Source organism: Staurois parvus, unplaced genomic scaffold, assembly GCF_062004578.1.
Source record: "Staurois parvus isolate SC_StPar_1 unplaced genomic scaffold, SC_StPar_1.0 ptg000084l, whole genome shotgun sequence".
NCBI lineage: Eukaryota > Metazoa > Chordata > Amphibia > Anura > Ranidae > Staurois > Staurois parvus.
In genome coordinates this window covers 260277-274742 of record NW_028317880.1, presented here as the reverse complement: position 1 = coordinate 274742, position 14466 = coordinate 260277, and the positions used below count along the sequence as shown (strand labels likewise).

Genomic DNA, 14466 nt, shown 5'->3' with positions numbered 1-14466 from the left:
TATTCTCTTTTTGTGTTGAATGTGTGAATGAATGATGTGGCCATGTGGGCGGAGCACCACACAGCCACACAGTTTTTGAAAACTGACAGCTAGTACGGGGAGCTTCACCCCATACTTCTGACATGTGGAGGGGGGCTGCAGGATCGGGAACATGTTACATGTTCCACCGTAAAATCAGGTGGAAGACGTACATGTTCCCAAAGGTGATCCATTAAAGCAGAGGCCCTAGAGAATAATTTGGTGGGTTTTGCAATTTTTTTCATGTCACAGTATTTGAACAGTGGTTTTTCAAACTATTATTTTGGATAAAAAAAAAAAACAACACTTACTAAATCGATACCAAACATGTCATGCTTTAAAATTGTGCCTGCCCATGTAGAAGCGACAGACGACGTAAATTTTACTATCCATAGGCAACGGCTTTAAAAGCCTGTACAGGTTACCAGTTTAGATGAGGTCTGGTGCTAGAATTACTGCCCATGATCTGACATTCATTGCGATACCTCACGTGTGGGAAGATCACGGTTTGTGTGCAGGATCAATGTATGCGTTCACCTTTGCGCACAAGCATGGGGGAGGGGTACTTTTTTTATTATTTAATTTATACTGTCACTTTACATTTCTTGTGAAAGCAATAAAAATGATTTAAAAAAAAAAAAGTAAACATCCTTTAAGACAGAAATAGGCATGTGACAGGTAGACTTTATGGAAAAATCTGAGGTCAATGAGAACCCACATACCACATCTGCCCTTAATCTCATTCGAACACATCAAGATCAGTGTGACTGAATGTGTTTTTTTTTTTTTTTTTTAAATGGCACAGTTTAGTTCCAAGTATACCGGAAGTGGTGTCAAGTCATCACTTCTGGTTTACTATACTACAGAGCCAAGGTCTTTGTCTGGCTCTGTAACCAGCCAGTGGCAGTGCCGGGTGGTAGATCAGGACTGCCAGTGGGACGGGAGCTCCCATTAAAAGGCACGGAAGACTCCCTCCCGCTGCTTGTAATAGCAATCAAGTGGCTACTTAGCCACTCAAATTACTATTACAAGACAGCAGACTGCCGCCTCTAAAAAACGGTATCGGCATCATCCCGGTACAACAGCTCAAACTCCAGTGACATATGGGTACATCCCTGGAGCTGGAATGGGTAAACCCAAAACCAAAAATGTATTTTATTGCAGCTTACCAGTCATTAAGATGTGGTGGCTATATCGGTTTTCTTTTCTTTGACTTTTTTTTCTCCTCCGTTTTCACCTGGTGATCGGGCCAGTAACACACCCAGTGGTGTATTTTGTTTTTTTGCTGCCCTAGGCAAGACTAAAATGGGGCAACCCCCCCAATCTAAATGTGTCCCACCCTTCCTCTTTAAGATCCACCCCTTCATCAGTAAACCCCACCCCTTCCTCTTTAGGCTCCACCTCTTCCTACTAGAGCTCTATCTCAGGAGATGGTCAGAGACTGCGGACACGATACAGGAGGAGGTCAGAGACCGCGGACACGATACAGGAGAAGGTCAGAGACCGCGGACACGATACAGGAGAAGGTCAGAGACCGCGGACACGATACAGGAGATGGTCAGAGACCGCGGACACGATACAGGAGGAGGTCAGAGACCGCGGACACGGTACAAGAGATGGTCAGAGACCGAGGACACGATACAGGAGATGGTCAGAGACTGCGGACACGATACAGGAGGAGGTCAGAGACTGCGGACACGATACAGGAGAAGGTCAGAGACTGCGGACACGATACAGGAGAAGGTCAGAGACTGCGGACACGATACAGGAGAAGGTCAGAGACTGCGGACACGATACAGGAGAAGGTCAGAGACTGCGGACACGATACAGGAGAAGGTCAGAGACTGCGGACACGATACAGGAGAAGGTCAGAGACTGCGGACACGATACAGGAGAAGGTCAGAGACTGCGGACACGATACAGGAGAAGGTCAGAGACTGCGGACACGATACAGGAGAAGGTCAGAGACTGCGGACACGATACAGGAGAAGGTCAGAGACTGCGGACACGACACAGGAGATGGTCAGAGACTGCAGACGCGATACAGAAGATGGTCAGAGACTGCTGACAGGATACAGGAGAACATCAGTATACTGCAGAAGTAATTAAGGAGCCAAAAAGAAAAAAGTTTTTAAAATATTTAGAAAACCTATGCTTTTCACTGCGGGCCCTCCTTCGAGCTAAGCGAAACCCACCCCCCACCCGAGCACAGCCGAGACCACTTCCCCGTCCGAGCACAGCCGAACTCGCCCCCCTCGCCCGACCACAGCTGAACTCGCCCCCCCGCCCGATTGCAGCTTTAAGATGTGGTGGCTATATCAGTTTTCTTTTGACTTTTTTTTCCCCCTGTTTTCACCTGGTGATCGGGCCAGTAACACACCCAATGGTGTATTTTGGTTATTTGCTGCCCTAGGCAAGGCTAAAATGGGGCAACCCCCCCAATCTAAATGTGTCCCACCCTTCCTCTATAAGATCCACCCTTCATCAGTAAACCCCACCCCTTCCTCTTCGACCACAGCCAAACTCGCTCCCCTCCCGCCACACGACCACAGCTGAACTCGCTCCCCCCCCCCCTGCCACACGACCACAGCCGAACTCGCTCCCCCCGCCACATGACCACAGCCGAACTCGCTCCCCCCGCCACACGACCACAGCCGAACTCGCTCCCCCCGCCACACGACCACAGCCGAACTCGCTCCCCCCGCCACACGACCACAGCCGAACTCGCTCCCCCTGCCACACGACCACAGCCGAACTCGCTCCCCCCGCCACACGACCACAGCCGAACTCGCTCCCCCTGCCACACGACCACAGCCGAACTCGCTCCCCCCGCCACATGACCACAGCCGAACTCGCTCCCCCCGCCACACGACCACAGCCGAACTCGCTCCCCCCGCCACACGACCACAGCCGAACTCGCTCCCCCCGCCACACGACCACAGCCGAACTCGCTCCCCCTGCCACACGACCACAGCCGAACTCGCTCCCCCCGCCACACAACCACAGCCGAACTCGCTCCCCCCGCCCGACCACAGCCGAACTCGCTCCCCCCGCCCGACCACACCCGAACTCGCTCCCCTCCCTGCCTGAGTACAGCTGAACTCGCCCCCTCCACAGCACAGCCGAACTCACTCCCATCAGACCAGGCCAACTTCTTCCATTACTCAGTGGTCCAGTTCTGATGCTCACGTTCCAATTATAAGCGATTTTGGCTGTGGACACGAGTCAGCATGAACAACTTGACCGGTCTGTGGCTACATAGCGCCATAAGCAACAAACTGCGATGCACTATGCGTTCTGACAGCTTTCTATTGGAACCAGCATTAACTTTTTCAGTAGTTTGAGCTACAGTATCTCTTCTACTGGATCGGACTACACATGCCAGCCTTCGCTCCCAATTTGCATCAGTAAGCCTTGGCTAGCCATGATCCTGTCACCAGTTTTCCTTTCTTGGACCACTTTTGGTAGGCCCTGACCACTGCCCACTTGTCCAGCCATTACAATTTGACCGTTGTCAAAGTCGCACAAACCTTTACACTTGCGCATCTTTTTTGTTTTCAACATAACTTCTGGAACAACATGTTCACTTGCTGACCAATATATTCCCCACTTTCAGATGCCATTGTAATGCAATTTTATTCACTTTACAGGTCAGTGGTCATAAAATTGTGGCTGATCTGGGTATATGGTAGTAGAAAAAAAAAAAAAGGTATTTGAAATTACCAGTGAAGATGAAAAATGTGAAAATTGCAGAGGTTTTCTTACCTTCCATTTACCCTTCCTGATAAAAAGCGTTCTTTATAATGCGAGGCCCATGGACCCAACTGCTCAAGCCAAAGCACTACCTCCTCAGGTGTCCATTTAGAAACTGGCTTGTGAACTAGAAGGTCGTGTTCAGACTCTCGACTGCTCCAGTGATACACTAGTAACACAACCTGAGAAGTAAATTTAAACATGTTAAAGGATATACATGATAAATATGTGTATCCTTACAGAATTACAGTGAGTTTAAAAGTTGTGTGAAGTGTGCTTCATATGGAGAAAAAAAAAAAAAAAGTTTTTTTTTTGTTGAAAGGGGAAAAGAAAAGAAAGAAAAAAAAAAAAAAAAAAGACATCCTAGTGATAGTCCCACTAAAGGGAAACCAAAGGGGGGTTAGAGTTCTCTGTGGTGAATGTCACTAACCAGAACTATAAATCTTCAACCAGATCTAGGTAAAATAGTATTAAAGAAGAATTCCAGGTATGATGAGGTTTTGCACAGAGTAGCCCAATCCGCCTCTTCTTGGGTCCCCCGCCGATGCTCCTGGCTCTTCTTCCCTGATGAGTGTCCCCAGAGCAAGCTGCTTGCTATGGAGGCACTCATGTGTACTTGCTCCTAAGACAGAGAATGGCTCGGCTCTGACCTCCTGCTCCCTCCTCACCTTTTATGCATGAAGGTAAAAAAACAAACAAACAAACAGTCTACAGCTCTCCCCTCAGCTCCCCCCCTAATAATTACCCAAACCCAATCCAGCACTGAGAACAGTGGCTCTCCGTGATCTCTCCCTCCTCATTGGCTGTGATTAAGAGCAACAGGAGCCAATGAGGAGGGAGAGATCACACTGTTCGCAGTGCTGGATCGAGATTTGGCAATTACTGGGGGGGGGGGGTACTGAGGGGAGAGCTGCAAACTATATGTTTTTTTACCTTTTACAACCAATTTAAAGCAGATCTTACCCTTGTCATGAAGTTCACCCCTCTCCATTCCTCCCCCACAGCAATAGTTTTTTTTTTAATTTTTTTAATTTTGTACTTACTTCCCCCCTGCACTGGTTTTCTCCCTGTCTTATCCTCCCTCCTTGCCTAGGCAAATGATGTGCAGTCCCTTGGTGTCTCCTGGAATATGTGACATACATATAATCAGGAGGCACTGGGACCGCTGCATGTCACTCCATTCATTATAGCCCAAGTTCACCTTAAAATAAATAAATCAAGCATACATTTTTGCAGTAAAAAAAAAAAAAAAAAAAAACAACTTTTTTTTTCATGGAATGTGGAAAGTATTGCACTCAGGATCAGCAGATTGCAGGTGCAATGTCAGGCTACTGCAGAAACTTAGTATAGCGGTCTACCCATGCGGGGCAGAGCAGAGCGGTCAATGAACTAAGCAAGCACTCACCAGCACCCTCGCAGTTTATGGAGAACTAAAAGCCATCTGCTGCAATGGCAGACTGTAGTGTTAACTCATTTATTCACAGAAATCTGGATTAATGACAGCTGTTAGGGTGGAACCCTGCACAGCTGATCTGTTTTCAAAAACTGTGACAGTGGATGCAAGGAGAAGATCCCTCGCCTGTTGTAAGTGAGGGATTGCAGGTAGGTGCTCTTTGGTTACATGTTACACCCTAAATACAGGTGTAGCATGTTACCAGAAGGTGAACTTATCCTTCAAAAGGAGGAGGGAGTTAGGCCTAGTGGTGAGCCATTGGGAGGCTGTGCCTGAACCCGGAAAAGCGGGCAGCCTCCTGATGATGCAACAACAGAAAATGGTAGCGTGGGACGTGAGCGGTGGATGCAGAAAAAGCAGGACAATAGTGGATCCAATGGCTGGGTGAGTAATTAAACTGTGCAGAACCCAATATCAGATAAACAGGGAATAAAGAAGTGCGTGCATGCGTGTGTGTGTGAGCCCTGAGGAAGTCACGTGACGCAACGCGTAGGCACCTGGTGACGCACTTCCAGCGTGGACACCATCTTACTACACTCATGCAATTACACCCAGAACATGAGGTTCCAAATGCTTTTATAGAGATGTAATGAAATGTGAGTGCAAATTTGGAAGGTTTGGCTTTATTCTTAATACATTAAAATAGTAATACGCTGTGGGAGAGTCTGCTTAAGTTTTTTAACGAGAAAACTGGCTACACCACACCTATCTGCCTGGAGAGGAGCACGCCACTATTACACTTATTCCTGAGGGGGAGATCGCTGCAGGGAGAGGGGCGCAGTGACAGAGGAGTCTTATACATGTAGCAACCAGTTTGGTGATCCTACAGGTGTTTTGGCCCTTTGCGGGTCGAAGCAAGGAGGTGAGCGGGTATTACAGCTATCTGTGGATATCCTTCTGTGGTCACGCACATCCACCACCCACGTGCATGGGTGCTTTATACATTGGACTACGTGGTGTTTAAACACACCAATTTGGACATTCGTTCACTTATTATATTTTACCTTTTAAGCATTTTTTCTTAGAGTCATGCGTTTTTTTTAATGCATGTTTGTCACATATAGTGTGACACGGTTACTTACACTATAGCGTTTATTGTCACGTGTGTGTTTCGTTTACACAATTCTTTGTGTTTGGGCTTATATTTGATTTGGGGTGTTTTTGGGGATTATTGTGATTAGGAGTTTTTTGGGATTTATGTGCGTTCTTTCGTCTTCAGTACCAATTTTGGACAGAGACTATGCACTAGTCCCATTTGTACTATTCTATATTATTTGAGTGTTCACTATCACTTTCAGATCCTTATTAGGATCAATTCACATACACACTATATTGTGTGGAATCATTGGTATAGACACATTTCATTGTTATCACTTTGTGGATTGATATTCACTTCCTTCACAAAAAGATCCCCAGAGGATCAAGTCACTTTCGGATACTATAGTATTTTTTCGGATTTTACGAGGATCAAGTCACTTATTTAACACTTTGTTCTTGTTTTTATTTATTTTAGAATTTATTCACTTTTATTTATTTGTGTGTGTTTGGTATGTTATTCACTCAAGTATGGAATATTCATTATAGACAGCGCTACATCATTTACTGTATTGTTTTGTCTATAGATCTTTAGATATATGATTGGATATTGGCAGCTTTATTATTCCATTTATATTTATTTATTGGTTTAGACAGGAGCACAGGAGGTTCCCATCAATATAATAGGACATCATGGTAGTTTGACATGTAATGGTGGTTACTCCAGGTCCCAAACCTGGATGCCATCTTTTTTTTTTTTTTTTAAGATCGAGTGAAAAGGACTTATAACACCCATCAGAATTTTATTGCTATCTGTGGAATTTTTAGAAAAGATAACCACCTCTGTTTGTCTTGGTAAATTTTATCACCAAAAGTGAACGCGAAAGGAAATCCCAAATTTTAAGTGGTCACCAGAACAGGAATAGAGGAGAAATCTACCAATGAGGACATTAGTTCAGGTAGCTCTCAGTGGGACACAGGTGGGGGGGGGGGGAGAAAGACTATTTTGTTCCAGGAGCAGAATGGGAACTCCCAGAGTGGTGTGTACTGTACGTAGTTGAGGCTACATAGAGTTTTATACAGCACATGTACCTATTAGCGAAGTAAATAGTTCACTCGGGCCAGCTTGGTGCAAGCAAACTATATAAAGTCCACTGAAACCTTGTGTTCTGCCTGGAATTCCACTTTTAATGAAATCATATTTCATTTTTAAGGAAACTTAAAGTAAAGTGATCAAAGTGAATTTCGGTTTTAAAGAACACTTAGGCTCCATTCACACTTGTGCGGCTTGTCATGCGACTTTGGACATTAGTCACACGACACATCACAGCCCATGCTTTTCGATGCCACCCATTCAAATCGGTGTGACCTAAAAAGACGCAGCAACTTTGAAAAGGTGCACTAACCTTGATGCAACTTTTGAGGTGACTTTGATCCATAGAGTGTAAAGTCGCACTTAAAGTTACGCTCCAAAATCGCACTGGAAATTGTGAGACATTGGAGTCGCGCAAGTGTGAATGGAGCCTTTAAGGTGAATTTGGTTTAAAAAATACATATATGTCACACTCCTTTTGCAACATTTATTCATGTAAATAAAGCAACTCACTGCCACCCCTGTTAAAGCAGTCAACACCCCTGAAAAGAATCCTCCTCCTCTGTTCACATTTGCTCGTCCTGATCTGGAAGACGTTTGGTTCTGCTCATCTCCAAATTTATTGAAAGCCTGCAAGGCTCGCGTAATTTCACTGTTCTGCTCAAGGTCTTCATATTTCTCCTTGATGGCATCAGGAAATAGTTTTTCTATCACATCTCTGCCAAATGAAGAAGAAAAGAAAAGAAAAAAAAAAAAAAAAAAAGAAAAAAAAGGGGGGTGGGGGGGTGGAGACTGTTAAATTATTATTCAGAATTTTACCAAATAAAGACAATTACCCGTTTATTAACTCCTGTCTTTCCAGTTTGTGGGAAGTCTGAGTGACGTCATTGTCACCTAGGGCCAGATGTCAGACTCTGCAGTAAATATCAGAATTATTGTTGAATTTGTTAAGCTAGGAAACTTTTATGGGGGTTGGCGCACATAAATAAATAGATGTTAAACCAACTTTGTTTCACAGTCCTCTTTAACCACTTGCCCTCTAGAGGATTTACCCCCCTTCATGACCTCTTTTTGCTACTCAGCGCTGCACTAATTCAACTGATAATTGCGCGGTCATGAAATTTATGTCCTTTTTTTTCACACAAATAGAGCTTTCTTTTGGTGGTATTTGATCACCTGTGCGCTTATTTTTGTCGCTATAACGAAAAAAAGTTTTGAGAAAAATTTTTTTTTTAAAAAAAAACAAAACAATATTTTCTCATTTCCGTCATAAAACATCCAAAAAAAACCTAAAATTTCGTCATAAATTTAGGCCAAAATGTATTCCGCTATATGTTTTTTGTTAAATTGATAATGGAATTTACACAGCTTTTACTTTCTGATTGCCCATCACATTTCTTGAGGTGCTAAATTTCCAGGACAGTACAAACACCCCTAAATGACCCCTTTTCGGAAAGTAGACACCCTAAGCTATCTGCTGAGAGGCATATTGAGTCCATGGAAGATTTTTTTTCCCACAGGTTTCTGGAAAATGACAAAAACTTTTTTTTTTTTTTCACATAAAGTTGTCATTTAAAATTATATATTTGTCACACAAGACATGGGTGTATGTGGAATTAAACCCCAAAATACATACTTCTACTTCTACCGAGTATGGGGGTACCACATGTGAGACTTTTTGGGAGCCTAGCCACATACAGGAGCCTGAAATCCAATGACCACTTTGAAAGCCTGAACTTCCTCATTTCACTTCCTCACTACCTATCACCGTTTCGAAGGCCCTGAAATACCAGGATAGCACCAAACCCCCCAAAGGACCCCTTTTTGGAAAGTAGACACCCCAAGGAATTTAAAAAGAGGCATGATGAGTATTTTGCAGATCTCAATTTTTCCCACAAGGTTTTGAAATATAAAAAAGAATAGAAAACATATGTTTTTGTTTTTTTTCTTCAAATTTAAAAACTTGTGGCAACAAACGAGATCTGCAAAATACTCACCATGCTTCTGATCAAACTCCTTGGGGTGTCTACTTTCCTACTTTCCAAAAAGTGGTCATTTGGGGGGGGGGTTTGGTGCTATCTTGGCATTTCAGGGCCTCCGAAACTGTGATAGGTAGTCAGGAAGTGTAATGAGGAAATAAAGCCCTTTAAAAGCCCGAAGGTTTTTGGGGTCCTGTACTTGGCTAGACTGCCAAAACGTCTCTCACATGTGGTACCCCCATACTCGAGAGAAGTAGCAGGATGTACTTTGGGGAGTAATTCCACATATACCCATGGCATGTGTGAGCAATAAATCATTTAAGTAACAATTTTGTGTAAAAAAAAAAATATATTTGTTTGCATTTTCCAAAAACTTGTGGTAAAAAAAATAAAATTCTTCTATTGATTCAACATGCCTCTCAGCAAATAGTTTGGGGTGTCTACTTTCCAAAAAGGGGTCATTTTGGGGGGCGGGGGTATTTTATGCCCAGCATTAGAAGTTTATGCCACGTCACTCACTCTTCTAACCACCCGAAGACCAAGCCTTTTCTGACACTTTTTGTTCACATGAAAAAAAATATCTGTATTTTTTGCTAGGAAATTAATTTAAACCCCAAAAACATTATATATTTTTTTAAAGCAAACACCCTAGTGAATAAAATGGTGGATGCTGCAATTTTGTATGTCACATAGTACTCACGTAGTGATTTTTCAAAAGGCAATTTAAAAAAAAAATACACCTTTTTTACTTTTAATGCACAAAAACACAAAATATTGGCCAATTATTTGGTAAAGTATAAAAGATGATGGTATGCCAAGTAAATAGATACCAAACATGACATGCTCTAAAACTCTGCATGCCCCGAGCAATGGCAACAAACTGCATACCTTTTTAATATCCATAGGCAATGTTTTAAAAGCCTTTACAAGCTACCATTTTAGATTTACAGAGGAGGTCTACTGTTAGAATTACTGCCCTTGACCTGATGTTCGTGGCGATACCTCACATGTATGGTGCAACCGCTGTTTCCATACTGGCACAGGGTCAACGCTCATGAATGCAGATGCGTGTGCGCAGGGGAGGGGCGAGGGTTTTTTTTTTACATTATTTTGATTTTTTTTTTTTATATTATTTTTACACTGTCCCTTTCATTTTTTTTTTAATTACTTTTAATGCTATCACAGGGAATGCAAATATCCCCTATAACTTCAATGGGCATTGTCATATATTCTTTTTTCAGAAATCTGAGGTCTATCAGACTCTAGATACCTCCTCTGCCCTTACATTATCTAATCAAACCAAGATAGGTGTGATCAGATGCTTTCCCAATTTACAAATGGCGCTGTTTATATCCTGTGAAACTGAAGTGATGAAATGCTCCTAGCTTCAGATTTCTTAGGCTATTATAGATGATTGGCACCATTCTGGTCTCCAATCAGCTCTATGGTCAGCTGGCAGAAACACAAGCTCCATTCTCAGGTTGCCCCGATGGCACGGGACTGCCCGAGAAGGCCGTAGAAGGCAGTGGGGGAGGGGGGCAGTCTCCCACTGCTTGTAAAAGCAATCCTGCAGCTAATTAGCCACTAGGATTGCTTTTACATGAAAGCCGATTGCCGGCTGAAAAAAAACGATACCAGGATGATGCCTGCAGCTGTAGGCATCATCCTGGTATAACCAAAGTCCAGTGATGTACCAGTACCATGGTTTACGAATTTAATTCGATCTGCAGGACATTTCGTATAGCAAAAAATTTGTAAACCGAAACACTGTTTCCCATAGGAATGCACTGAAAACCAATTATCAGTTTCAAAGGTCAGAAAAACAGTAAACACTACTAAAATACAGCATGAGGTATTTTATTAAATCATGCAGTATTTTATTAGGGACAACCATGTGTTAATGTTTCAGCTGTCAGCAGGGTTCCACACTGACTGCTGAATGTAAAAGAATTGCTGGCAATTAAAAAAACATTTTTTATTTGGCGCAATTCTTTTACACTCAGCTGTCAGGTGCCAGTTTTTAAATGTAATTACTGGTTTTTGTTTTTTTTTCTTCACTATACAGTAGTTCAGAAATTCAGTAGTCACTTTCCCCCTCCAGCTAAAAGAGAGAAAGTTTCTTTTAGTTTAAAAGATGTTTCCTTTCAGTTTCTTAAAAGATACAAAGTATCCTTTAGCTCTGGGAAAACTAACAGCTAATGTTGTGAGCTATAGTGAAGGAAAGAGAAAAGAAAAAAAAAAAAAAAAAAAGATGGCAGTTGCATTTAAAAATCAGCACTGACATACCCTTCGTATTGTGAAAAAATTAGTAAGAAATTAAATCGTAAACCGAGGCATTATTTTCAATGGATTTTCATTCGAAAACCGAAAATTACGTTAACAGAGGCTTTCGTAAACCGAGGTATTACTGTATATGCTAATGTTCTCTTTTTTTTGTATGCAGCCTGTGGACTGAATGAAAAAAAAAAAATCTCTGCCAGAAGAAATGTGTGGTATGCTCACCATTAGAATATACCGCCCTGTGTCCACCCACTTCTAATGGTGGGCACACATTAGGTCACACTTTGCCACAAGCGCAAGTTCCAAGATTGTACAAATGTCTAAATAGTGGCACGCTTGAATAAAAATTGTCCACGTATAAGTGGTACCCCATATGGAAAAAGGATGACCCAAGTCCCAAACTATCTTGCCACTACTCCCCATGTAGTCTGGGCATCCGGGGGGCTTTTTTCCCTCGTAAATTTGAAACTTATAAGTATAGCCTGTTGCCCTCTCACAGGTCTTCTACATCTTGACCCCATATCTGGCACACTTGCAGGGGAGAAATTGGTTGAATGCAAGGCAGCCAGAAAAATTAATGAAGGACTCATCAACGCAGATGTTTTGCTGGGGAGTATAGACATCTGGAAATTTTTGGTAAGGTGATTTATGAGGGGCTGAATTTTGTGTAGCCGGTCAAATTCAGGGTCACCTCGAGGATGACAGAGTGTATTGTCGTTGAAATGCATAAAACACATTATACTCAAATATCTATGCCTAGCCATGAAAGCAGAGAACACGGACATATGATGAATCGGGTCTGTGGACCAAAACAACCGCAATTCATTTTTTTTTTTTTAAGTAATGCCCATGTTGAGGGTTAGGCCCAAAAAAAATAAATAAAAAATAAATAAATATGAATTCAGAAACCGTAATGAGTTTCCATGTGAATGGTCTGGCAAGGTTTGAATTTGGGTTGGCGGCAATAAACTGTGGTACATATAAATTGTTTTGATCCACAATCAAAAATGAAGGGGAGGAGTTAAATTTGCTATTTCCACCTGAATTCCGGGTTGGGAAGTGAATGGGGAAGTACGGGTGCTGCAGAATTTGTGGGCTGCTAAATCAAGATTTGCAAGCACATCCGGAAGGATACTAGTGGCTCTACGGCCTATGTGCGAATTCTTGGTGGTTGTGGGACAATACTTGTGCTCGCCACTGCACCAGCTTGTACTGCACTTATGGGACTCGCCACGTCACCAAGTTATACTGCAGTGCTGGTATTATTATACAGGATTTATATAGCGCCAACAGTTTGCTCAGCGCTTTACAATATAAAAGGGAGACAATACAGTTCAATACAAGAGGGTTAGGGGGGCCCTGCCCCTTGGAGCTAACAATCTAAGAGGTATATGAAAGGCCAGGATGTACCAGGCCACTAGTGTTCGCCAGTTTACCAAAAGATAGCGCGGCACTAGTACTGGCACTCTGCTGCATATGAAAATCATCAAAATTTACCGACAAGTGCCAACAGAGATCAGGCCCGATTCTGTGAACATTGCGGTTTTGTGTGCAATGTATCAAGTGACAGTGACCTACTGACACTGAACTTGCTGGGGGAGAAGGGGGGGGGGTAAGCGTAGGGACTAAAAACGCAGGTGCCAGGGTTGATGCCGCTAACGCTGCATTTTTGAGGATGCTATACTAATGTGAACGCTGGTATAGTGCTGCTCTGATCAAAGATATTGATCTGTTCAGACACTATACTAGCAATGGAGGTTTATTGTGCATGAGCATCTTCCTGGCAATCAAGGGGTTAAATGTGATTACTGGTGTACTGGCGGGCAATCTGACACCATCTGGGAGGGGTGTGAAAACCACGGGAGTGCGAATCACTATATATATGTATGTATGATTTTGCGCACCTGTGCCGCCCTGCAGCAGTATTTCTGCTATAGGGTGGTCAGGAAGCAGTTACAGCAGATTTACTTTAACTAACAATTGCGTGGTCATGCAATGCTGCACCAAAGTGAAATTAACATTCTTTTTTTCCCCCACGAATTGGGCTTTTTGGTGGTATTTGATCGCCCGGTGATTGACACCCACGATCGGTGCCGCCGGTAGGGCGGTCGCATGCCTCATGCACGCCCCCTACCATGGAATGCAGGATCACGTTTATATACGTGAACCTGCGCACAGGGGCCGCCTTGTAGCAGTATATGTACTGTGGGCGGTCCCCTAGTGGTTAAGAAATGACTGTACAGAACTTAAAAGGAGAAGTATAGTCACACCAAACTAGCTGAGACTTCAATGCATTTGTTTTGGAACTCGAAAAAAGAATAAATGTATCATTCAAATTACCAAAGATTTATTTAGCAGTATATCATGGAGTTGCCATTTAGGCATTACCACCTGTGCTTGAATCGTCAGCCTAATCAGTAGCTATGAAGCTCTGTATTAAAGTGGTATTGACCCCAAAACTAAAAAATTTTATATAGTGTAGCTTGCCAATCATAAGATGTGGTTGTTGCATTAGTTTAATTTTTTAGGCTTTTTTCCCCCCCTCTGTTTTCACCTGGTGATCAGGCCAGTAAAACCTCCTATAGATTGTCCCCACTCTGGATGAATGAGCACAGGGGACACATTTGGACAGCAGCACTGTCAATCTTTGGGCAAGGGAGAGTTAGATGTACTAAACAGATTCACACTAACAAATTGAAGCCAAACTCCAGGTAAGTAGTTACAAGCAAGTAGTTAAAACTGTTTTTTCCTTTTTGGATAAAGGTTTTACACAAATACGGATTACTGTAAGAAACTCTGCCAATGTTAAATGGTTTGTCTCATCCTTGCAACTGACACATCTGCAAGAGAGCGTG

General features: G+C 43.0%; 1 protein-coding gene across 2 annotated transcripts in view; it reads right to left on the bottom strand.

The window, feature by feature from the left end:
- Positions 1-14466, bottom strand: part of BFAR (bifunctional apoptosis regulator) — a 66423-nt gene that overhangs the window by 27324 nt on the left and 24633 nt on the right. For both annotated transcript variants that reach the window (XM_089669928.1, XM_089669929.1), the window contains exons 3-4: positions 7866-8070; positions 3784-3953 (exon numbers count right to left, since the gene is read on the bottom strand). In XM_089669928.1, the coding sequence (XP_089526054.1) occupies positions 3784-3953; positions 7866-8070 (375 nt within the window). The remainder of the gene's footprint in view (positions 1-3783; positions 3954-7865; positions 8071-14466) is intronic.